Below are 27,260 nucleotides of genomic sequence, written 5' to 3'. Positions count from 1 at the left end.
CTAGAAGTCTTAAAAATAAAAGCCTAGCACAAATAATTTAGAAATATGAAGTAAGACATTTATAGAACAGGTAAATAAACATAGTTGCATGGGTAATGTGCCCACTTACTTCAAGTCCTAGCATGACAATGGCTAGGACTTGGATTACTTTAGCAAAGCAACTCCAAGCAACACAAGACTGTGTATTAAGAACATGGAACACCTCTAGAAATAATGTTTCAACAAAAAGAAAAGTTGTGCAAATCTTTGTTCCTCGTGCAAATAGCTGTGATCCCAAAGCCAAACCCATCACTGACTACAAAAATTAATTGGTGGGCTTACACCATGATTGATTGCAGCCACCCAGCTCTGGTAATTTTATTTTAGTCTGTGAGTTCCACAAATAGAACAGGAAAAACTATTACCTGTTGTATTGGCTTGTGTCCTGCAGAAGGCTACTCATTAACATTTTTACCAAGAGTTTTAAGAAAGGTTTCTTTTTTTGTTTCCCAAATAAGATACCTTCAGTTTGCCTTTCATAGGGAGGGTTCCATTCTAAATGGAGATGTGTGCTTTGATTTACATTCACTAATAGATACTTAAATTCATGTTTAACTTTAAAATACAGTAGGAGACCACTGGAACTGGAAGCAACACTAAGTTAAACAAATGCTAATTACTACACTCACACGTAAGTGTTCACCTCAGTCACACTTAAATATGCATGCAACATACTCTACTAACACTTACATGCATACTAAGAGTGCACAGCAAGAATGCTTCTTACATTCTCAACTTCACACTTAAGTTTTCCTTCAAGGAAAAGGCAGGGACTGTCTGTCTTTATTTAAATTCCATTATTTGGAATTTAACAACATCCTTTCTTTCAGGATGAACAACCTTCCTTACAATTACATTCTGGATGTGTTTAAGCGTGCTGTACTAATTTGCTGATTTGTTTTTCTTTATTTTTCTGAAGAAGATTAAGAAATTTGCAATCTTAGTCACAGCAACATCCAGGATTGTACACTGCCAGTAGATCAAAATGTCTCTGTTCACTTCTGAGTATGATGGTCATAAACAAAGCCACTTCCTGAAAAAGATGCATTTTTACCTTTAGGACATTGCCACTCATATCAACCCAATATTTCAGGTTAACATTTTTAATGATCTAAATATATTGCACTTGTTTTAGAAGTACTCAACTTCATCCTAACTAGTAATTTTGAACCCAACATAAAGCCCAATGAAGTCACCAGGATTACGTCTGATTATGCATAACAATATAATGCCTCAAAAAGAGATGATGCATTTGTTAATAGTACTTATGCAGCTCACTGTGAATACTACAGGCTGCAATTTGTAGTGCATTAAGTGGAGCAGTAAGCAATGGTTGCAATATACACCCAAAGCACTTATTTCATATTGACTGAAATGGATTTTGCCTGAAGTAAGTGACGCAAGCTTGTGCTAATTTTGTGGCTGACGTTGCAATGTCAAAGTAAAACAGGGTTGGTGAATGAGCCTTTTAAATAGCAAAAGAGGGCTACCACAGCAAATTGGACCCTCTATGTTCCCACAGGAGACATTCTTCATTGGTTTGATGAAAATTTTTTGTGGTTTGGGTTGGTTTTTTCCTTTTTCTTTTCTGTTCTTTTTTTTAAACCCTAACATAAACATGATGCACACTGCAAGTATATTTTGCAATTTTGGGAACCAGAAATAACAATGTTCAGACCTCAGTGTCTGGATTCAGGTTCAGTGGAATCACAAGTTTATCAAGACCTGTGCTGCTAGGAATGAAAGAGGATCCCCTACCAAGCTAGCTGCCAAGTATTTGTTCCTGCTTCTCTTTCCTTGAGAACCTGGCTGCTGGTGACTGACTAAAGCACTGCTGCAGGATACTACTGCAAATCCAAACATATGCACCCCTTCTCCCCAGTTGGTGGTGCCTTTCTCAGTTCATAGCAAAAAAGAATGGAGAAGAGCAAAGCCCCCAGGTGTGACAGTTTTAGTCTGTGCCTTTAAAGCTAGCTGCAAATTTTTGAGCAGGAGACTAGAGAAGTGCAAACAAAATCCCCAGTTGGGTGTAAAAAGGAAACCAAGAGATTATTCTAAACGAATTTTATTGGTCAGATGTGTGGGATGTATTTTCTAATGAATCTCACATTCTACTTCATTCCCTTCTTTCTCTTCTGGCTGCTGCTTTTCTGTCTTGGCTGGGAGAATTTTTATCACTGCTGACCTTGAGATACGTGCACTGGCTCTCTAACACCTCTTTCTCTTTTCTTCTAATTAAACTGAGGAAAAGGTGAAGGGAGAGGTTAGGGGGGAAGCGGGACAGTTTTTCACCCTGGACAGGGGGGTTTCCTTTCTGTGTTCACCTTGTAAATACCTGTATAATATTGTAAATACTGTGTATTTGTACATATCCGTTGCATTCCATTGTAGAGTGTGGATGTTGCTTGTACAATACAGCTTTCATTTGGTTCCCTGACTGAGTTAGCTGAGCTTTTGTTAATGCGGGTGGGTTAAACCATCACACCAGGTAAACGTAAGATCTCACAAAAGCAGAGTGCAAGCCTGAATTGGTTGGGGTAAGTGATATGGTCCCATACCTCAGAGTGACAGGATGTTGCATTATGACCAGCAGTAGTTTGGGTGAGCATCCATCACACAGCAATGTGCCCGTAAGCAGATATACTGACCTCTGCAGCTTGAGCTAGGGGATTAAGAAAGGAGAGATTATTGTTGGGGAAAAGAGGGATGCCTGTCCAAAATTTCCTAACACTGGCCTAGCCTTCCAAAAAGCTTAATAGCAGGGTGGTAGAAAGTAGGTATCATGGAATATTTGGTGTTTTTTTTTTTTATATCAGTGTTACAAAATAATTAAGTCATATTGACCATCATAGACAAATACAAACCATGTACACTTCTATGTCAATAAATCACAGATTGCATTATATGTCCTATATGCAGAAGATGATTGAATTTTATAGTTTATTAAAGCTCAGGGGTAGCATAAGTAAGATAAATTTGAAAATACAATCCACAAATAGTTTGAATGTCTAGCCATGTTTTTGAGAACTTTTTACAAGTGACATTGACATGTCCTCTTCATAAAAGACTGATTCAGAGACAACCTTCAGCAGAGTTTTAATCACTTCTCCATTATGTGTCTGACCTCCATGATAATTTGAAAGACCTGTATAATACTAAGTTAATATTTACAGGTTTTCTTGGCCTTGGATGTTTTTCCATTATTGGCCTGGGCTACTAATGGAACTGGTTCATCTAGCTTGCATTCTACATAATTTCTTACAGTTAAACATTATGATACTAGACTACCCACTTCCAGCCTGGAGCTCTTACATGCTTCAAGAAAAAAGCCTGCTCAAAATACAGAATACAAGGAAGTGTACCCTAGGTAATATGCATCTGATAAACAACTTGATGAGCTCCCTTTTGTGAGTACTATCTCTAGTTCTGGGAGACAAATTTAAAACAAAGGACTACCTTCATCTCTTTTCCCCCAGAGTACAGATTTAAAATGAATAATTATGTATGAGCCTACCAGGGGCAAGGCTATGCTTGACCTCCTCTTCACCAACAGGGAAGGGCTGGTGGGTGATGTGGTGGTCGGAGGCTGTTTAGGGGCCAGTGACCATGAAATAATAGAATTTTCAGTATTCAGTCAAGCTAAGAGGGCCAGCAAGAAGACCTCCACTCTGGACTTCCGGAGGGCGGACTTCAGGTTGCTCAAGGAAATAATTCAGAGGGTTCCTTGGGAGAAAGCCCTTAAAAATAAAGGGGTCCAGGAGGGCTGGACCTGCTTCAAGAAAGAGCTGATGAAGGCTCAGGAGCAGGCTGTGCCAATGTGCCGGAAGAGGAGCCGCCGGGGCAGACGGCCAGCCTGGCTGTGTAATGAACTTTTAATTGAACTAAGGGAAAAAAAGAGGGTGTATAATCTGTGGAAGAAAGGTGAGGCAACCCATGGAATGTTTAAAGAGGTTGCTAGGGCATGTAGGAGGAAAATTAGGGAGGCAAAAGCATATTTGGAACTTAAACTGGCCTCTGATGTGAAGGACAACAAAAAGTCCTTCTATAAATATATTAATAGCAAGAGGAAGGGCAGGGACAACCTCCACTCCTTGGTTGACATGGAAGGAAATGTTGTAACACAGGATGAGGAAAAGGCAGAGGTACTTAACACCTTCTTTACCTCAGTTTTTACTAGCTGGAAAGAACGTCTACCAGACAGCTGGCCTGCAGAACTGGCAGAGGGAGCCAGGGAGCTGCATGGTTTCCCTGTGTTCCATGAGCAAGTGACAGGAGCTCTCCTCAGCAGCTTGGACCCCCACAAGTCCATGGGACCAGATGGGATCCATCCTAGGGTGCTGAGAGAGCTGGCAGATGAGCTGGCCAAGCCACTCTCCATTATTTTTCATCAGTCCTGGCTCACTGGAGAGATCCCACATGACTGGAAGCTGGCCAACGTGGTACCCATCCACAAGAAGGGCCGGTTGGATGAGCCAGGGAATTACAGGCCTGTCAGCCTGACCTCAGTGCCAGGAAAGATTATGGAGCAGGTCATCCTGAGTGCAATCACGCAACACTTAGAGGATGGCCAAGGGATCAGGCCCAGCCAGCATGGGTTTAGGAAGGGCAGGTCCTGCCTGACCAACCTGATCTCCTTCTATGATCAGGTGACCCGCCTGGTGGATGTGGGGAGGCCTGTGGATGTAGTCTACCTGGACCTCAGCAAGGCCTTTGACACCGTTCCCCATAGCAAGCTCCTGGCCAAGCTGTCAGCCCATGGCTTGGATGGGAGCACACTGAGATGGGTTAGGAACTGGCTGGAGGGCCGAGCCCAGAGAGTGGTAGTGAATGGTGCCACATCCAGCTGGCAGCCAGTCACCAGTGGTGTGCCCCAGGGATCAGTACTGGGCCCCTTGCTCTTTAACATCTTTATTGATGATCTGGACGAGGGCATCGAGTCCATCATCAGTAAATTTGCTGACGACACCAAGCTGGGCGCAGGAGTTGATCTGCTGGAGGGTAGAGAGGCTCTGCAGAGGGACCTCGACAGGCTGGGCAGATGGGCAGAGTCCAACGGCATGAGATTTAACACATCCAAGTGCCGGGTTCTGCACATTGGCCACAGCAAACCCATGCAGAGCTACAGGCTGGGGTCAGAGTGGCTGGAGAGCAGTCAGGCTGAGAGGGACCTGGGGGTGCTGGTCGACGGTAGACTGAACATGAGCCTGCAGTGTGCCCAGGCAGCTAAGAGGGCCAATGGCATCCTGGCCTGCATCAGGAACAGTGTGGCCAGCAGGAGCAGGGAGGTCATTCTGCCCCTGTACACTGCACTGGTTAGGCCGCACCTCGAATACTGTGTCCAGTTCTGGGCCCCTCAGTTTAGGAAGGATGTTGACTTGCTGGAACGAGTCCAGAGAAGAGCAACAAAGTTGGTGAGGGGTTTGGAACATAAGCCCTACCAGGAGAGGCTGAGGGAGCTGGGGTTGCTTAGCCTGGAGAAGAGGAGACTCAGGGGTGACCTTATTACTCTCTACAACTACCTGAAGGGAGGTTGTAGACAGACGGATGTTGGTCTCTTCTCCCAGGCAAGCAGTACCAGAACAAGAGGACACAGTCTCAGGCTGCACCAGGGGAGATACAGGCTGGATGTTAGAAAAAAGTTCTATACAGAAAGAGTGATTGCACATTGGAATGGGCTGCCTGGGGAGGTGGTGGAGTCACCATCACTGGAGGTTTTTAGGAGAAGACTTGACGGGGTACTTGGTGCTGTGGGTTAGTTGCTTGGGCGGAGTTGGATTGGTTGATGGGTTGGACGCGATGATCTTGAAGGTCTCTTCCAACCTGGTTTATTCTATGTATTCTATGTATTCTATGTATTCTATGTATCTAGACACAATAGCATGTATAAAAAAATTAGCAAGCTTGGCATGAAAAATATGGGCCTTCCTCTCACCACCACCTTCTCCATCTGTGGTTCCTTTTTTCCTACCCCTCTGGCTTTGCTCTCTCCCTATTTAATTTCCTTACTCTTTACTCTCCCAGACCTCTAGTAATGCTTCCTGGCTTCTTGCTTACTAAATCCTTGTTGTTGACTTCTTGCTGCCAGGACTGTTGATTCCTCCATGTCTAGTCACCACAAACCTTGAGATTAAAGCAAAAATCCCACTTTTGAAGGACCTTTGCTTTGCATCTGATGGTGATGATCAGGACCTTAAATCCTATGAACCTCACTCTTGAGCACTGTATGATTTTATAAAGGATCACTATTAGTTAATTTCTTGTGGGTGGAAGACACAACATCATATCTATATTTAAACCTGCTGCCACAAATGACTCCAATAATCTATCCTGAATTAGCTACTACATAAAAAAAAAAATCTCATATGAGGCTCTTGATTTTAAAGCAATTATCAGCATTGAAGCTTCACTTAGGACACTTCCTGTCACTTCAGTTGAAGCCCTGTAGCCAGAAAGGAAGCAATTTGCAGCACAGAAGTCACTCTTCAAATGTTAAATGCAGAAAAGGTTGGCAAAGTTTTATTCTAAAAGGTGCACTGCACACAGGATCAGACCCTGTTGCCATGGCTGACTTCCTTTATTGCTTTGAGTAAATTCATATTTGATGTATTAAAGATGGATTGAGTTACTGTTGGGCAAAAGTAGGTCAAGCCATCTTTAATTTCTTTTACTCTGGCACAGAATAAGTGCAAGCACAATAGCTAATCTCTAATTTTTCACATCTTTAGCATGAGCAATTGCAGTTAAACTCATAAATTAATTCGCAGTTAATGCATAATGCCATCTAGTGGAAAAATCAACAAGTATAGATCCAACAAGTCTGTCTAGATATCCCATGCAATAAGAATCCAATTACTGGCACAAACACTTGACAGTTTTAATACTGAATTAAATTTAAAGCAAAAGAACTATAACTTAATTTTCAAAACCTCCATAAAAAAAAAAAATCACTGAAAAGTTCAATATCTTCCAAAGATATTTTATCCTCAGACTTAAAATATGCAAAACAATCTCAGTGGACTTGCATTTATAATGATTGCAGGATGTGAAACAGACCTTGTAAGGGTCTTAATTTTATTTCCTAATTAAATTTTATTTGAGGATTGAATTTTTCAGTTAACAGAATTACACACAATTCAAACTGATAAAGGAGACTATCCAAGAAGAGTACTGATATATCAGCCAGAACAACCTGTAATTCTGGAGAGTTTCAGAATTACTGATGTTCATCTTTTATAACTATGAGGTCATATTCCTATGCCCATAGATGAAATACAAAATTGGAAAAAGAGGTTTAAAAAAATATCAAAATAATATAAGGCAAAGGAAATATGTTTAGCATCAAAAGATTAGAGCAGAGTAAGTGGCTTAGAGAGACTATCTGTATCAGATAAGCAATATACTCCTTTAACAGCCTTTCTAAAATCAACAGGAAAGGAACAATCTAAGAGGAGTAAGTCATCAAAATTTAATCCTTCATAAAAACATAGCATTTGCCCTTTATTGGTGAAGTAGCCTGCTCTTAGGCCTGAATTTGAACTGTATAAACCTCTGCACATTTTTTGCCAACTTATTTTGATATTACTTAATTTATGACTTACTAGGTAGAACCTTATTACATACCCCCTGATGTTTACACTGATTGAATAATATGTGTGGACCCGAAGGAACCTATGGAGATCATTTAGTTCAACTCTCTTCTCTGAGAAGAGGTTATAAATACCCCTATTAGCTGCAGTTACTTGTGGATTTTTTTGCTATCTGAATTTAGAATTCTTATGGTGCTGCTTATTTTTCTTCTTCAGTTTTGAAAAGGGAAGAAGCAGCAGCCATTCAAATGAGAATTTTGGACAGAAGAGTGGTGGAAAAAATATATCTTATGGGCATGAACTGACTGTGTGTGTCCAGATTCTCAGTCTCCATGCAAAGTTCAGATAAATGAGCCAAGATAGTGCTGTGCCAAACAAAGCTAGAGAAGTGTAAGTTAAGAGCCAAGAAGCAAAAAGCCAGATCTATTTTATAACTAGGAAAGAACTACACTCAAGCACTAATAACCTCTGATAAGTATTGCCTGATGTAAGAAGGGCTTTCAGATACTTTAAGCATGGAAACTCCTCTTGCACATAAAATGTGTGGTAGATCTGTAAGAATATTTAAGGGCTAGAACTGACCCAATGAGGGCTTTATCTTCTTCATGTCTGTGCTGTGATATTAGTCTACTTTAACAAGTCCAGATAATTAGAAAACCAGGTCACCTTACCCCCTTGCATCTTTATCTCACCTTCATCTGACCAGCTGTTGACATAGCATGGAGTACAGATGAGGACAAGGCACAGAAGCTTACCTGCAGTTCTAGACCTGAAATACTGAAACTTGTAACCCAGCTCTGACATCAGCTGCATCAGTTCTAGCAGTTCACATTATTGACTGTCAGTGATGAGCAAAATAGAAGATTACACATCTGCCTGCACTGCCAGGCAGAACTGTCAAGCCTCATACACTGAGCATGTGAATGCACTCCTGAGCAGTAACTGCTTCACAGCCAGGCCCGTGCTTCCTGTACTTACAACATACTGCCATGGGTAACTGCCCATTTGGGAGCCCCATCTACTACACTCAGATGCTGCCAGCCCAATCTATGATTCACCAGCCAGCGGGGGAAGTGCTGGTACATAACATTATCATGAGAACTAAGTGTTTCTGTGTAACCCCTGAGCTGACTTTCAAATGAAGGATGACATTTGTAAAACTTACTAGAATGAAAGTGAGGTGACTCTGGGAACTGAAGCAAAACCCAAAGCCGCTCAGTGCTCTTGCTTTTCCCCTTCTGCAATCTGTGCACTGCAGAATTTCAAACTTCAGAAAATTATTTTCCTTGTGACACACAAAAAAAATTCCACCTGGCCCAACTGTGACTCACAGTTGATGCAACCTGACAAGTCATTTTATGTTGCATCTCCTGCTAACATTTACACACAGAGGTACTAAATATGTCAAAACCCAGACTTACGAAATGAAGACACTTTGGTACAAAGATAAGACAAAGACTCTAGGTAGGTTTTTGGTTGGTTGGTTTGGTTTTGTTTTTAAATTAAACCAACAGGTGAAAAAAGCAGGCACTTTTGGACACACAAACCCTTCCTGAAGTCATGAAGACTGTACACCGTTCGGTAGCTACACTTTCTCTTTCTGAGCATATTGGTTTGAAATTAACTGCAGCATTTGGTTTCATAAAACATAACTTCTTTTAACAGATCTTGCCTCAGTTTGCATAAATTTTTAAGTACCTAATGTGTATAGTCCAGTGACTGCTGTGATAGTTAATAAACCAAATGCAAGTATAAAAAATGTATTAGTAAAATGACACTTCTTAAAATACACATTTTCTACTAAGGTTAGGTAAAAATAAAGTACATAATTCTGTGGCTATTGAAGCAACCCTGCACCCCAATATTGAAAATATCAGTAGTCCTGGTGATGGAAAGGAAGCCATCTGAATTACTATGTGACTGCTTATCCCTTCTTACTTCTAGGCATCATCAATGGCTTTAGATAAAAGTTGGAAGAGACAGAAACTGAATTTTATCATAGTCTGATTAAATTATATAACTGCCATCTCCCTCTTCCTGTTGATTGCAGGACAATTCTATTGCAGCAGAAGTTACAAATTTCACTGATACTTTGAACTCCAAACTTCGATTATCTTTAAATTTGCATTTTACTGGTTGCTTTAAAAGACATTCATCGGTGAAGTGTGTTTAACACTCTTCATTGCTCAGAGAAAAGTGCTTCTTCAGCTTGCCTGCAGGACTCTTAGCAAAACTTGGGTGTGACATTGTGGGAAAAGGCCTCGGTAAGCAGGTGCATTAGGAGGAAGGGGCATTGGGTTGGCAATGGGAAAAATGACCCAATCTGTATATCATGAGAAGTATCTTTTGTGATTTCTGTGATTAATTTCATCCCACAGTTGACTGTATCAACTTTATGGAAAATAGTATGTAATTTTTGCAAACATATAGGAGAAAACATGAAATTATGCAGAAACATTGGAAGTGTCTACTTGAGAAGATGCTTTTAGATAGGAATAATCAGCATGTAATTATGAATCATTGCATAAGTTTATTACAAAACTATATTAACTGTTGCTTCCCAGGAATTTCTTAGCTGTCTTTTTTCTTTTCTTTGATCCACAAATGAACTCTCACCTGTTTATACTCATGTCATCTATTAAGATATGGTTGGAATCTCACTCGAAGATCTCTGCACACAGCATGGAAAGAGAGGGAAAATGGGAAATAAAGAGGATGATTAATTTTAAAGTAACTGGTTGCTACCTCCTTAAAATTCAATTAATTTTCCATTTCTCTTCAGTACTTGTGAATATTACCAGTTAAATAAAGTCACTGTCAAATAAGTCAGTTTTACTCATTTACATAAAACCAGGAAACAGAATGCCTTCAGTGAACGTAAGGAATGCTGGTTTTGAATAGAGGCAGGTAGTCTTGCAGGAGTGCATCGTGTTTCTCTGAACAAATTAGTAAGCTTAGCTTTTGTGGGTAAACTTTTGGTTTCCCACACTTACATGGCAACTTCAACTCAAATTAAAACCAGCTTTTAAAATAGTTCCAAGATAGAAAATATTCACTGTGAAGAGTCTTTCTCAAAGTCTTCTGTGCACTTTAAGTTGATATATTTTTCATTCTATGTTTTTACTCCTCCTTTGTTGCGACAATGGAATTTATTAATGCTTATGGCTCTTGCATGCTTTGGTGTTTTTGGTAAACATGATCCTGCCCAACATCATATACAGGAAGAGTAGGTGCTTATGTGAGGTGTCATCAGTTCCTTTCCAAGGTCAAAGTTGGTGAGGGGTTTGGAACATAAGCCCTACGAGGAGAGGCTGAGGGAGCTGGGGTTGCTTAGCCTGAAGAAGAGGAGACTCAGGGGTGACCTTATTACTCTCTACAACTACCTGAAGGGAGGTTGTAGACAGACGGATGTTAGTCTCTTCTCCCAGGTGGTCAGTACCAGAACAAGAGGACACAGTCTCAGGCTGCACCAGGGGAGGTTCAGGCTAGATGTTAGGAAAAAGTTCTATACAGAAATAGTGATTGCCCATTGGAATGGGCTGCCTGGGGAGGTGGTGGAGTCGGCATCATTGGAGGTTTTCAGGAGAAGACTTGATGGGGTGCTTGGTGCCGTGGGTTAGTTGTTTGGGTGGTGTTGGATTGGTTGATGGGTTGGACGCGATGATCTTGAAGGTCTCTTCCAACCTGGTTTATTCTATGTATTCTATGTCACCTGATGCTGTGTTCCCTTTTGCCCGTGGTGGGAGAATTGGTTTCTCAACCTACCACAGCTGGGAATCGTATTACAGGCACTCTTTCATAGCCTGAAGGAAGAGATACTAAATTATAATACTCTTTTTTTTTTTTTTCCAAAGTAACATTCTGATTATTTTTGACCCACGTTAATATTCAGTCTAAAAATGCCAAGAAGACAGATGATTTCCATTTAAACTCTATTTAGCCCAAGCAGGGGAAAAACAGTAAATGACCTATATACATTGGATAATAATTTAAGTGTGCTCTGTAGTTAAAAAAAATAATGTAGTGGTGTTGTATTAACATCATCAATATTGTTTTATTTTAAATTATATATATAAAAAAAAAGTGACTAATACCAGGCTGAGAAGTATTTAGATCAAGTTAAAAGAACCTATTCTAGAATTTCTCATCCTGTTGACTACTAAACACATTGTGGGTCTAAAGATGATCTACAAAACAACAGCAAAATATAGAACAATATAATCATTACAGTTGGAAAAGACCTTTAAGATCATCAAGTTCAACCATAACCCAACTGCCATGACTATTGAGCTATCCTGAAGCACCACATCTACACACTTCTTGAACCCTTCCAGGAATGGTGATTCTACCACCTCCCTGGGCAGCCTGTCCCACTACCTCTCCACTCTCTCACAGTATCACAGTATCACAGTTAACTAAGGTTGGAAGAGACCCCAAGGATCATCAAGTCCAACCTGTCCCAACAGACCTCACGACTAGACCATGGCACCAAGTGCCACGTCCAATCTCCCCTTGAACACCTCCAGGGACAGCGACTCCACCACCTCCCTGGGCAGCACATTCCAATGACGAATGACTCGCTCAGTGAAGAACTTTTTCCTCACTTCGAGTCTAAACCTCCCCTGGCACAGCTTGAGACTGTGTCCTCTTGTTCTGGTGCTGGTTGCCTGGGTAAAGTTTTTCCCTGATGTCCAACCTAAACCTCACCTGGCACAACTTAAGCCCATTTCCTCATCCTATCACTAGTTACTTGGGAGAAGAAACTAAACTGGCCTCATGTCAGTGTCCTTTCTGGTAGTTGTAGAGAGCAGTAAGATCTCCCCTTAGCCTTCTCTTCTCCAGACTAACATATGACATGTCCTCCAAACCCCTCACCAGTCACGATGATCTTCTCTGGACACCCTCCATATATATCTGCCTCTGCCTACCTGCCTGCCATCAAGTAAGTGAGCAAACCCCCCCAAAAAAGTTCAAACCCATCCTACGACATGTAGCCTAATTAATATCTTGTGGTAAAAGAAACCTAAAGTAGCTAATCTTGCACAAGATGGTCAAGGGACTATTAAAGAAAAGATTAGGTTCATGAAAAAAAGGCTGTTAAACACAGAATCCAGAAGTTTCCATCACTAGAGAGACTTACTTAGTCCATTAATTTCAGCAAAGGACATACGTCTGAATGGCAAAGAGCGATCTGAAGTATCTTAAAGTATCTTACCCTCTCAGCCACACAGTAGGCACAATAGCACGTAGCTATACTGCAAAGTATCAGAGCATTTCTATGATTCTGTGATTTAACTAGCCTAAAGACTTTAAGGAGTTGTCTTTAGGAACACAAAGATAAAACAGTCTCAGATTTTGATCCTAGAGTAATGCCTGTCCATTTAGAATTGGGTTGGTACTTGGTTTTGCTTCAGATGTGTCTCCTGTAAAACTGAATGGGGTTGCCATTACCTTCTGCTGTAGTTCCATGAAAGGTATATTGATGAAAGTAAGAAGTGTGATCATTTTCCTTCAAATGTCAGGCATGAGATGTGGACAGACCAAACTAATACACCCTCCTGGCTTACACTAGCACTCCCTGATACTGCAATACAATGCCAGTGACAAATATAGTATTCTGTTGCCAGAAAAAGGCAGTTTTGTGTTTAGTACGTGTATGAAATGCAACCCTGCAAATGAAATGGTGAATGGTGACAGTGTCATCTTGCCCCTTAACAGACTAAGAAATAATTACTGGGCCAGCTGACCAACTCCTTCCAAATATGCAAGTGCTCTTAATTTAAGTGCTGTACTTAAGGTGGTGGTCAATAAGGAACATCGACCAGTTAACATCAATGAAATCAAGCAAACTTCCTTCTCAGCTAAGGAGCCTCTGAATGCACTGCTGTGTCCTGCTAATTCAGGTGAAAACATCCCAGTCTGTATCAATATAAAAGGGAAACCAGAAAGTCCAGAATAGATGCACCTCTCATATTTCAAATTATAGAATGCCAATAGCTCCAAACATGCTTACAGTGAAAATGGATTTATTTCAATAGGCTGAGGAGGAATTACAAATGTTCCGCATTCATCCAGTGACCACTCTCTCATCAACAGAGCAGGAACTGTTTTGCCATTGTCACCCATTGGTCTGACTTCTGCTCTTCATGGCGGAACAGCACTGCAGTGTCTCTTTCCTTTTGCACTATGCTGCTGTTTGTCATCCTGTATTGGGTGCTGATGGTATGGGAACAATACTTTAGGGGAAAGAAAGGAATATAACTTAGGAAAGTAGCCCAACCTACTGTCCAGAGATTACCTATTACCTCAGAAAAAGAAGAAAATAATGGACCTAATTAATATTCATCAAATGTAATTGAAGTTCTTTCTCTCACTTTGCTGAGAGTTATGGTGGGCCTGGTGGAAGAATCTCAAATCTGTTTCATATTTTTTATTTATTCCACAGAAGGAAGGGCAGAAAGAACGGAAACCAGACCACAGACAATCCAAATGGAGAAAACCCAGAGAAGTTCTCTTTGTTGTTTTTGGTTGTTGTGGTGCAAGAATTTCCATCCTGTTTGGAATCACTTTTCTCTGGAAATGGAAATATTATGGAAATTACATGCAGTTCCAATGTAGCTATGGAATATGGGATACTGTCAGTCTATTTAGATTCAATCCAGACATGTGGCTCATTTTCTTTTACACTGATTTTGCCTTTTCCTTCTTCATATCCAACAAAGGGAGTTTTGATGGGCCAACAAATAGAATAATATAATAATACAGCTATTAGGGTCAGGCCTTTCTCTCTTCATTGACTTTGCCTACAGGCTTGCTACATAGGAAGTCCAATAGGGATGGAAAATAAGATCCCCATCTTTAAAATCCTAGTCCTACATCTTTATCCAATGAAATATACTTTGAGTGAAAGAGGTGTCAGGATAAATAAGAGGCAATGCTGGAAAGCAGCTTCCAGCTGCTATGATATGGCAGTCTTTCTGCTTCTGAGTAGCTAGCTTATATAAATGATGGTCTGATCTGAAAGGCCCTTCATTGTGGATCTACTTAATGTTTTGAGTTTGTATTTGCTAAATGCAGAAGCTATCTTTTCTTGCAGGAGGCCATGTTTGAAAGCACTGAAGAGAGTCATTTAACAGAAATTATAATACTCTTTGCAAGCCTCATATTCTTTGCTATAGCCTGAACAGTATAGCATTTTTACAAATAGAGACAGCTGCAACCCCCACCAGACACAGTTTTATGTAAGAACTGCAATTGAGAACAACTGAAAAAAAAAAGAAAAAGAAAAGGCCATATTAAAGTTTAAAACTCGTGGTTTGGTATTCCTAGTTCCCATTTTCCTCCAAATCATTTGGAAACCTACCCCTTCCACCTCCTTTTAAAGAAATTGAATGAGTAATCGCCATGCACTTTCCTCTAGAGTTGATTTCTGGAAGTTATAAGAATACCAAAATAGCTTAGAGAGATGTACAGAAAGAAGGTTCTGTCCAATGAGAGCCAGCAGTTAATTTTTGATTTACAGAAGGAATAAGAAAGTTCCTGCTAGAATGGATCAGATAGGGAATTATCTCTCTAGAAGAGGAAGGACCCTGCAGTGATTGCATTAGGGAGCATTATATCCATTGCAGCACTTTCAAGGGACTTCATGACTTGTACTGGATGTGCTCTGCATGAGGAGACTGTCTCCTCAAACTCGCTTACCAAAGGCTTCTGCATCCCTACCAGGTTCTGACAAGTGATTTGACCAGGTTAGAAAACTGGTTCTACTCATTTAATGATTATCAGTTTACATACACATTTTAAGTGATAAAGAGACATGAAAATACATTACTTATGACAAGTAACAAAAGGGAAGTATTTGCTACCTTTCATTCATCTCCCACATGCATACACATACAGATCTTCTCTTGAATCTTGCAGGCTCAAGGTCACCAGAGCTTAATAACCAGCATATATATATGTGTGTGTGTGTGTATATATATATTTGCTTTATGGAATTCTTATTTTCCAACCCAGCCCACTTGTGTTCGCTTATGCACATGAACCTCTTCTGACATAAATATCCAATAGATGCTTTGTGACTTAGTATCCATTACATAAGGGAAAAGAAAATACTTTCAGCATCACTAATATTCATATTAATGCCAATCCAACTGAAAGCTCTGGGATCACAAAGCAGGGCAGGATAGCTAAGGGTGAAGATGAAATTAAAGCGAGAGGCATGAAAGACACAAAAACATTTTATATAGTACATATGGTAGACTATGCACAAAGAAATCATAAGATTAGGTAAAAAGCAAACACCAATCCCTCACACTACTGCAGCAGTCATCATCATTCCACGAGACTGCCAGAATGCCAATCAGCTTCTAAACTGATTTTAAGGTACTTACCTTAATATTTACTTATTTTCAAGTAAAGAATGCTTTAAAATACAGCTGAAAAGATTTTTAAGATTAGCATAAAGCATTAAGAGGTATTTCTTAATTTTAAGATACTTTTGTAGATATCTAGTCATTAGAAACCAGCAGAGAAGAAAACAGCCCTGGCACAGATCTCTCAGTAAAATTTTACATTGTTTTTACATCTCTATTCTTCCAAGGTTTAATTTCCCCCGCTATGTTCTTCTGCTGCCCTAGGAACAGTAGGTGAGTGACCTGAGAATGGCCCTGAACGCCAGCAAGTCCCCTGTTCTAATCCCATGCTTCAGTATGAGACTGCTGTATGTTATAGGACAGATTTTAGGCTAACATTGGTAAAACAAACTGTCAGCATAACAAAATATAAGTGCTGGGGGGTTCTGAGAGGTGCACATATGTGGTGATTTGGCTCTGCTCCTGATCAAGGGCTACGCGAATGAGTAAGAGCAAATCCCCCAGCAAGGGGGAGTGCCGAGTTTTACCTGTGTGAGGGGAGGTGAGGCAGAGGGATCCTTGCACCACAGGGCCAGTACCCACAGCCCTCGGAAGCTGTGTGATGCGTTCGCCTCTCACTCGGCTGTGCAAGGGCTCGCGGTTTGTACACAACTCTTCCCCTGAGAGTGTCGGTAGCGGGAAGAGGAGAAAGGCAGAGCCTGCCATGGCGAGGGGAGGCTGACAGGTCTCCCGCTTCCTCGTCCAGCCCCGGGGACATCCCTTAAAGCCCACGTTCCTGCAGCACCTTATGGCAGGTGCCTGCGGGCGAGGAACCTCTGAGGGCGACCCACAGAAGCCCTTCTTGCCACCCTTACCCCGCCACCAGTGCCCTCACGCCTTTCCGCACGGGGGCGAGCTGCCGCCCGGCCACAGCTCCGACTCCGGCTCCCGCCCCCGCCCCGCTGCAGAGCCAGGCGCCGCTCCCGCCGCCGGAGATGTTCCCCGGGGCGGGGAGGGAAGGGGAAGGGCAGCGTGGGGAGGCGGCACCGCTCTCCCACCTGCTCCCCCCTCCGCCGCCGGCTAGGTTAGTGATGAGGCGGCCGTGGGGAGAGGTTGGCGGGGAGCAGCCGGCGGAGTTTGTTTGCTGCCTGTCCCCGTCTCCCTGATGCTCTGAGCCGGAGTCTCCTCCTCTCCCCGGGCTCGCACCCGAACTGGATGCTCCGCTCGCTCCTCGCTTCGCTGCTACAGTCGCAAGGCGCTTCCCACCGCCCCGCAGGAAATGGAGCCGTCTGTTGCCCCACTGGACACCACTCCGGACCCCGCCATCGTGCAGCCCCCTGGGGCCAGCCCGCCGGTGCCGCCCCGGGAGCAGCCTCCCCAAGAGCAGCTGCGGATCGGGGAGAGCGGGCAGTTCAGCGAGGGTCTGGAGGACAGAGGTGAGCACCTGCCCGGTCCCTCACCCCGCACCCGTCTCCTTGCACGCTGTCCTCCTCTGTGACATGGCCCATCACCTCCCCTCCGTCCTGAGACGCCTAACACCCACCCCGACAGCTCTTCCTACGCCCTCCCTGTAGCACCCTCACGTTTCGCCCTCCTGGAACTATACCCTCCTCGTTCCGCCACAGCAGCCCTTCCCACCCTCTCTTCTTCAACCCTGGCAGTCGCACACCGGCTCCTGCCTTCCTAACTGCCCCACCAGCCGCGTTCCACGCGCAGCCGTTCGCCGTGCTTGTCAGGGGTCTGGCCTCCGGACCACCTTGCTCTTCGTCGCCTCCCGCGGGGTGAGGGCCTGTAGGCCCCGCTCCTGCCCAGCCCAGCCCCTGCCGCCGCCTCAGCGGCCCCCGACCGCCTCCCCTCAAACCTCGCCGCTGACACTTGCTTAACATACCACCCCCGCTCCTCGCCGCCCTCGAAGCTTTCCCCCTTTTTAGTTCTCGTGCGAGCACGCCGTGACAGCTTTAAATTTTTTAAATAAACTCTGTTCGTGGCTGTTCCCACCTCGCCCGAAAACTTGCCTGCCTGGCAGGGGAGCGGGTGCCGGCGGGCGGCAGCACATGGCGCCGCTCCAGAGGCGAGGGGCAGAGCCTGGGGCTCAGGTGGCAGCGGGGACTCGGGGTTCTCCCGGGAGGGGCAGGCAGTGCCGGAGGTTTCCTCGCTTCTGAAGAGAGTGTTGCCACTAAGGTGATCTGCCGCGGGGCTTGTGGCAGCCGCCTTCCGAGCAGGGGCACAACGGGGAACGTTTCTGTGGTGGTCCGCTGCAGCCAGGGTAGCGCAGGGCGCTCACCTTACTCTTTTCCTTCTCCACTTACACATAACTCCTTTTTTTTTTTTTTTTCTTTTCTTAATTATTTGCCTAAATATCTGACCAGGGATGGGAAGCTGTGTGCTCCCAGACCGTGTTACTCTTTAATGTAAAAAGCACGCCAGTTTCAGACATCTGTTAACGATGTGTGAGGCACTCTCTTACCTGCTGCCCCAGAAAGGCAGCTGCCATTTTAACCCTCCCCATTGCCCCGTGCTCCACAACGCCTTCAGGCTCCTCTTCCGCACAGTTTTATGTCATTTATTTTTTATTTTTTTTTCAAATATAAGCTTTCATTGTCCTCTATGTTGCCTTTTCTTCCTCGCTCTTTCTGCTTTCAGCATCTCTGAGTGCCTTTTGTGTTCTCGGTCCTTATCTGACGCTGCACATATCCCTTGTATCTCCCATTCTTTCCCCAGCTTTCCAAATGTCTATGCCTGCTCAAAAACCCTAGGCACGAAGTAGAGAAGTGAGGGGGAAGCACAGTAATCATCTTCCCCGAGAAGTTTCAGTCATGTCAGGGCTGGAGGCAGCCCTTTTTTCAGGGGTGTCCTCTCTGCCAATGGTGGAGAACAGACACTGTTACTGAGGGCAATTTGAAGCTTCAGTTAAGTTTTAAATAAAGAAATTCAGTTTTGATTGATTCAAACATGGAAGTTTGATTACAGATTGTTTAAAATTTGTGTCCATTATGACAGAGCTAAAGGTGAAGGCTGGCCCTTTTTGTATTAAGAGTAATTAAGAGTCTCTCGTACCTCACCTTATGTCTCTAAGAGGGAGATGATAGTAAAGCTGCTGATTTTATTTCCTTCACTGCCTTCACACTCTTTCTTTGCCCCTTGCAGTAGCTGTCTTTTAGCCTTTCCTTTAGTCACTGATTTCATCTACCAGGATAATTCCCAGTCATTGTAGAGGAAAATCTGGTATGCTTTTTGCAAGTTGTCTCTGTTAAAATTGTCACAGTCTGTCCTTTTAGGTTGTACTTTTACTTATGAGCCTTTCCAATGAATCATAGCAGATCCAGTTATAGAGATGATACTTCCATGTTTGCTAAAAATAAAAACTAACCCTAAATCTTGGAACAAGATATTTGCTTTTTAAGAGCCAGATCCAAAATCAATGATAATTTTGTGGATGGAATCCTTAAATTAACATCTTAGTTGAACAATTTTTCTGTTAGCCTTATCTCTTCCACAAATTCTAACTTGACATTTTAAAATGATCCCTTAGCCAAATAAAAAAGTACTTTGGGTAAGTCAGCATATGGTAAAGAATATCCTAGAATCACTTCACAAATATGCCAAGCTTGTGTTCTGCAACAGTTAGGCAGGTTTTTTCTCCTGATATTTTTATGGGAAGAAAATCTGCTAATATATGAAGGTGCTGAAAGATAAAGTAAAAAAATCCAGTGGATTTAACCATTTCATCATCTTTCCTTTCCCTTAAAGAATCTAGGTGTTAAAACAACTTAATGACAATAAAACTAGTACGCTAATTTCAGGGTGGAGGAATTTAATTAGTGGATACTAGCTTTTTATTTTTTGTAGCAATGCAGGTCATAGCGAAAGATAACTCAATGCTTAAAACTTGTTTTCTTATGGTCAGTGGGAAAAATATGGAGGCTTGCATTGTGAATTGTGTTGTTGTGTATAAATTAATGAGCTGCTGTTGCTTCTAAATAATTTTCATGCTTTGGGCTTGGTAGTCATGTGAATGAGTTTGTATTTTTGTGTGACATCCCTTAGGACGCCTGTAAGAATAATATGATCTTTCTCAGGGATAAAAATGATAAATACAGAGAATTTATTTGAATTATTTTAGGAAGGAAGGGATCACATCTCTGGCTGCCAGAACATGCCAGCCATTTTGAGAGAGAGAGAAAGACACACATGCAGCTGAAGTGGTTCAGTTTTATAAGGATTTCAGTCTCTGTCATACTGGACACGTGCTTGACATGTGAATAGTAATCAGCACTGCTGCACTAGCTGTGGGGCTTATTAATTAATTTCTCAATTTAATTAGGGGATTGTTTGATTTCTAAATATCAGCTGTGTATGTTGGACTTCCCAGGTAATTGCGAGCTGTAGCCATGCATTGTAGGATATCTTTAAAGAAAGAAGTAGGTGAGGTTGTCTGTTATTCTGATCCATGTTTGTTTGAGGTTTGAAATACCAAAATTGGCTAAGAAAACCTACTTTGCTTTACATCCCAACAAGATTTAGGCAGTAATTTCAAATCCCTTGTTTGGGGAGGGAGCAGGAGGGGTGAATACACATAACATAATAACATGTGTTTTCTGTGTGGTTATATTGGTAGACATCTCTCCGGTATTTCAGGATGCATTGCTAAATTACTTAATCTCAAATAGCAGTTTGTGCATCATTTTCTGTAGTGGCAGAAGATAGTCCAAACATTGGGAGGAGACAGGGGGGAAAGTATTTCTTCACATAAGTGAAAGCAGAAAATGTGAGAAATAGCTGTGCACTACTATCAATAAAAGACAAACCTTTCAGAGTTGTCATCCGGTAGTTTTCAGGTACTAAACTGACAAAGAATGCACATGATAAGAAATGCCCATCATTTCAATATAGGGCATAGTGATTCTCCTGCGTGCAAGTTTGCAAGTTATTTTCCATCCATAAAGAGGGGAGTGTGTAGCAGAAAAACGAGGTAGTATTTCAGATTTTATACAAGCACAGTGACTTTCTGAACTGCTGTAAAGAAACTCTCTTTATGTTATTGTAATGGAGGAGAAAAAAACATGAAGAATTTTTCCAAGACAGCATGAACCCAACCAATTATGTTAGGAATTAGACCAGTAATTTTGACAGACTTCAAGTGGCAGAATAAAATCTGGTGGCTCAAATTAACACCCCTGCATGCCTGCTCCTCTGCTGACATATTGTTTGCCCCTGAGGCAGAGATGTCTGATTCACTACTGAATGGATTGCAAAACCATTGCAGTTTTCATCCAGTGTATTACAGTCAGCTGAAATTAATACCAGTTAACAGTAATAAACTTGGTTAAATACAGTGTGGATTCAGAAGTACACTGATAACCAGATCAGATGTCCCTGTCTTTAAAGTAGCAATAGCCATCAGAGAAAACTACAGAAGGTGTGGACAACAGCAGCTTCAGCTGTTATGTTTTAATCTGCTGCTGTGTGCCACAGCCCCTGTTCTCAACCCTTTGTCTGAGACATTAGACCAGCTACTGAAATGTTGTGCTGTTAAACCAGTGCCCCAGTTAAATTGATTCAGTCCAGTCAAGTCCCTCTGGAAGGTGATCATACTCTGAGTGGAACCACCCACATATTCTGGAATAATTAATTTATAAAGTTAAAAGCCATTGGGTGTTCTCTCCAGTTAAGCACATTTGAGCAGGAACTTTTTGGTGAAAAAGGATGTGTATTTCAAATTAAATGAATATATTAAGCACAAAAGTGTCTGGATGGGGCATAGAGAAGGCAAATATTTTAAATTATGAATACATTTTAAAATTGGCTTAAGACTCTGACCAAGAGAATGAAAACCAAAGGATGTTATTTTCTTCATTTTAACCTGTGATTTAAGATGAGAGGACAAAAGACTTCCACAATTTGAAAGCATCACAAAAGAGAAAGCAGCCCCATTCCCTTGTGTTCAACAGACTTCCATGCTGATTTCAATAAGGATAGAACTGGTTCTTCAGTTAGTTCTAGATGGGAATTTATTGTTACCTCACATGAAGGACATTATGCTTCAAGAGTTTTTTTTGAACTGTGGCAGCTTTGATTCTAAAGTATGCCTGCTTCTACTTCGATTCTCAATATGTGCAGTGTATTCCTGTGCTTCAGTGGGTTATTTTACAGAGACTAATGAGCACAAGTTTTTTTTTCCCTGTGTTAATTATGTTCAGGATCCTGAAGTTCTGAAATGAGTTTTGATCTGAGTGAGTACAGGACTTAGCTCTTGCTTGTTTAGATGTGCAGGTGGAAGCTTAAGTGATGTGAATTTCTGTAGCTGCCTTACAACTACAGTGCTGCTCTTATGTGACTGATGTGTGGGTCTTTCTATGTGAAATCAAAACAACTTTTGTGTGCTCTCTTTGCTTACTCATGTATTTGTAGTGGCTCCATTCACTTAACCTTAATAATGCGAGCAGGGTTTGATTCGGTATTGGTGCTACATGTAATATAGAATGTAAATGTGTGATCTAGGTCTGAACTAACACAGCTGTGTTTTTAAAAGGAGCAATGTATTGTTCATACCCTCTTTGCTTATTGCTTATCAGGTTTACTAGAAAGCAGCACAAGGCTAAAACCTCATGAAGCTCAAAGCTACAGAAAGAAGGCATTGTGGGTTTCCTGGGTCTCCATTATTGTCACACTGGCTCTTGCAGTGGCTGCTTTCAGTGAGTATTGGGAATGTTTTAAATCTTCACACCTCTTTTTTTTTTTTTGTGGGCTCTCAGAATGTCTGTCTCTGTGGAAGCTATCTCATGTTTTTTTCTTCACAACTGCTAAAGTGGTTTCTCTCTAGACTGTCTGTGCCTGCATGGTGCTTATAAATTAGTAAAACTGTTTTTTTCTGCAGAGGGTAGGGTTGTTGAAGGTCAGATAAAGAAACAGGAGATGTTGATTCTTGCTAGCATTTATGCATGTGAAACTGTTCATTTCACAGAATAGTGTAAAAATCATTATACAGTGGATTGCCTTTAACAAAAGAGATCAAATATGACAAGTCTCAATCCACCTGAGATTTGTAGTGGGAATGCTCTAGTAAAGAACAGTGAATTGTAAGGGAGAAATAGATAATTTATCTGTATTGCACTGACCAGTACCCTAACACAACGCTAATCTGGTAGACAAATACCAGCGATTTAAGCCAGTGTTTGTTTCAAGTTGTTGTCTAGTTTATCTCACACAAAGATTTTGCAAAACACCCACAACATCCCTGAACCACTTTCACATGGAAATATGTCTATTTTATTTCAAAACAAGAAAAAAAAAATGCTCCATTGTGCACATAAAGATATATTTTAGTTCAATGCACATATGTAAAACACCAGCTTTCTGTCTTGGCCAGTAACATTGTAAGGGCAAAAAAGAAATGTGCAATCTGCACCAAAATCTTTACAGTGGTACATTCTATGTTCAAAAAAAGTCAAAACCCAGAAGTCACTGGATTTATGTGTTTATATAAACAAAAGGAAAACTCTGTCTAGGAGACATCTAAGATGTCGCAGAACATCATTCTTCAGTTTGCTAAAGACAGACTTGCATTATTTTTCTTCCTCTTTTTTTGAAGCTGCAGCAGCATGTGTTTTATTATTCTAATCTACAGCATACGACCTGCTGCTGGAAGTTGGTGTCAGCTCCCAGGAGAGGTTATTAGAATCTGACCAAATGGTATCTGAAAACTCAACCGACATTACTGGAGTGCTTTATATAGAAACACAGGTAGAATAACATGATTCAAAAGGAAGAGAAAAGAGAAAGAATACTTAAAAGCAGACTCTAACACTGTAAAGAATTTGAATGTTAACAAGAAGGCCAGAGATCTGAGTTTCCATTTTGCTCTGCTTCATGAAAGTACAATAGTGTGTCTTTGCTACTGAAGCAACATGAAAGTAAATAATGTGTTACAAAATAACTTTTGTACCTGCTAACAATGTAATTGTAGGGAATATTGAGCAGTGGGCTAATTTTATGGTGTCTTGCAGTTCACACAAATGAAATAAATAACTAATTGTAAAAGGAGCTTTTAAAACATTTGTAAGATTAGTTACACTGCCTGAAGTCTTCTGTTTTCTTTATTTGTGGCACTGTACTAGTGTTTAGAAACCCTACCACAAAAACCAGCAGAGAAGGTAGTCCCTGCCTGAGTATACTGTGACTGCATACTCAGCTTGAGTAGAGAGACATTGCGTTACTGAAATCAGCTGTTAGTAATAATTACTAGTTCTATGTTTTTGGAATGTATCTTTCCTTGTGGTTTGAAGAATCTAGAATTATGAAGAATAAAAGAGGAATCAGCATACAAATGCATAATGTATGGAATCTCTTAACAGAGAGTTAGAAGTTAACTTGCACGCCACAAAAGCGTTGCCAGGATTTTTGATATGCTTAGTATTAAAAATTCTCGGTCTTTGAGGAAACTACGATGACTCCCACATGTCATTTCAGCAATGCTGCTCAGTTTATTGTCTAACATTGGCTGCTCTTTTCCTTTGTGATCTGCTTTTAGCAGGTTCCTCTAGCCAATCCATGAGTTGGAAAACATGCCAGGTGACCAGAGTTTGATGCCTGATATAAATGACTAGTTGTCACTTTCGGGTGTCTGACTGCCAATTCTTTGCAAATGTGTGCTGTATAAAGCATCCAGTTTCCGTTTCCCCACTTGGTCTGTAATGGTAAAGCATTAGAGTATAGCCCTGAGGTTCTCTTTCAGTGAAAAATGGGGACCTGCTGTGCTAATTGATGGGCTACACTGACTGTATTCTCGCTGTTCTTTCTGATTCCCCTTCAAATTATTTCTGTAAATTTTTGTTTTATCACCTTTATGGGCTTCAAAATACTTTTCATTGCAAGTGTATCTTACAGTGCTGCTTTTACAACAGTACATGATACAGTAAAAGGTATTAGGCCAGGAAACTGACATTAGTTGATAACTGTGGTTGAAGAAAGGGAGGACGTGGAAGGCAGATACTAATGGGAGTGATACCTGTGTGCATGGTCTGTGTGCAGGGTGGGGATATGATTCAGAAGTCTTCTTTTCCAAGTGTTTATATTAGACTGTCTTTCCTTTTTCTTTTCTTTTCTTTCTTTTATTTTTTTTCTTTATTTTTTTTTAAATGGCCTGCCCTCTCCTTTGAGTGCTACATCTTGATCACCCTCCTTACTTTCAAGACTTGTCTGGTTTCTTCCAAGACTGTTTTTTTTTAGTATTGGAGCAAGTTGGAATTGGTATGAGACCCATCTGAACTCTGATTTTTTTTTTTTTACTTGTTAATTTTGAAAGAGGCTGACAAATATTAATGCTGATCTGAATACACAGATTAGGCTTTCTTATTAGGCAATGATCTATGGTGCATGAGGCATGAGATCCATTGATATGAACTCGGTGTGTTAGATTTACATGACAAACAGATTCTTTTTAATAGTATTATGAAGGTGTGTAAATTCAAATTATGATATACCTATGTACACATCATGTATTTGCTACACAACAGGTGCAAGTTATGTATTTTCTCTGGGATGGGCTGTTTTGTGACCTAAAATACTGAAATTCAGAAGATGAAATACTGTATACCTCAAAATGTGTTCAGTCTTCACATTTGGAAAGCTGAACTAGCCTAGGCTGGATATTGAGCAGAACAGAGCAGCTTAAGGGAAAATGTGATTGTCATCTTTCGTTCTCTAATATTGAGAAGTAGGACTTAGACTTCTTGTGGCCAAGAAGGCCGATAGTGTCCTGGGGTGCATTAAGAATAGTGTGACCATCAAGTCAAGGGAGGTTCTGCTCTCAGTCTACTCAGCCCTTGTAAGGTATTGTGTCCAGTTCTGGGCTTCCAGTTCAAGAGAGACAGGGAACTACCAGAGTGTCCACCAAAAGCTACAAAGGTGATTAGGGGACTGGAGCATTAGGGGATTCTTATGAGGCTGAGAGACACGAGGCCATTTAACCTGGAGAAGAGAAGACTGTGTGGGCATCATATCAGTGCTTATCAATAACTAAGGGCAGGTGTCAAGGGAATGGGCCTGGGCTCTTTTTAGCGATGCCCATTGATAGGACAAGGGGAAATGTGCACAGATGGGCTGCCCAGAGAGACTGTAGGATCTCCTTCTCAGAAGACTTTCAGAATCTGCCTGAAAGTGTTCCTGTGTGACCTGCTCTAGGTGAAGCTGCTTTAGCAGGGGGATTGGACTAGATGAACTCCAAAGGTGCCTTCCAACCCCAACGATTCTGTGGTTACACAGGCTATAAAATAAGCTGTTTCTTTTAGCTAAAAGAAAATACCTCTTAATATACTTAATTTTGCTACAGAAATGCTGTACTTGTAAAAGATCATTTGGAAGTTTAAGCTGCTGTCTCTAAATACAGCTCATGTGCTGTAGGGTAATGATTGTGGTCATGTTGGCTTTCAGATCTGTTGAAGGTGTTGCTCTCCACATACAGTTGCACAAGGCTTCAGTAAAATTTTGTAGACTTAAATTTGTAAGATTCATGAGATCACTGGAGCCCTGCAGTATCATCTTTTGTGTCTGAAAGTACAATACTTTTATGGTCAGACATTGGGCAATGCCTGAGTGCATTTCATTTCCCATTTTGATGCTGCCTGAGATACACTTGTTTGTAGAAGTCCCAAGAGTGGATTTACATGAGACTGGCCATGATAAAAATTACTGAAATCAACATTAATTTATTCCTCAGCATGCCAACTAAGTACTGGAATAATAATTTTAGTATGATTGTTTCTGTTTTACAATAATGTGAGAAAAGAATGATAACATAATATGGACATCTTCCTTTGCAATATGTAGTATTAGGTTGCAGCCTAATTTCATAACAGCTATAATTTCTTTCTGTAGCTGCAGTATTGTAGGTTTCAGAATCATAATAAAGGGCAAGGGATTATTACAGATGGAATGGAAATTTGGTGTTTTGAAACCCATTATTCTTATTTTCTTGACATTTATGTTACTAAAGCATAATTTGGAAAAATATACAAATATAGTTTTGGCTGTTGTAGTTTAATTTCTGCTCAAGCAGCTTATTGCTGTTAGTATTGTCAAAGCAGAAAACAGACTCTTTCTGTCTGCTATTTCTTGTCCAGTGTAGCCTTGTGATTCAATGAAATCAGCCTTTTCATTCATCAGCCTTTTCATTTATCTTCCTCATTTGATTAGATAAAATTGTTTCACAGTGAATGGAGTAGTCATGTCAATACATCAAAACAGTGTATAGACCAAATTCTGCATCAACAGCTCTCTTTGT

At 41.3% G+C, this 27,260-nt stretch overlaps 1 protein-coding gene across 1 annotated transcript in view; it reads left to right on the top strand.

The window, feature by feature from the left end:
- The first annotated feature begins 16,954 nt into the window (after positions 1-16,954).
- Positions 16,955-27,260, top strand: part of TMEM163 (transmembrane protein 163) — a 104,925-nt gene continuing 94,619 nt past the window's right edge. Inside the window, exons 1-2 of the mRNA XM_054177006.1 lie at positions 16,955-17,415; positions 22,555-22,674. Coding sequence (XP_054032981.1) covers positions 17,259-17,415; positions 22,555-22,674 — 277 coding nt within the window. The 5' untranslated portion in view covers positions 16,955-17,258. The remainder of the gene's footprint in view (positions 17,416-22,554; positions 22,675-27,260) is intronic.

Source organism: Dryobates pubescens, chromosome 2 (genome assembly GCF_014839835.1).
Source record: "Dryobates pubescens isolate bDryPub1 chromosome 2, bDryPub1.pri, whole genome shotgun sequence".
NCBI classification, from domain to species: domain Eukaryota; kingdom Metazoa; phylum Chordata; class Aves; order Piciformes; family Picidae; genus Dryobates; species Dryobates pubescens.
This window is presented reverse-complemented; position numbering and strand designations above follow the sequence as displayed.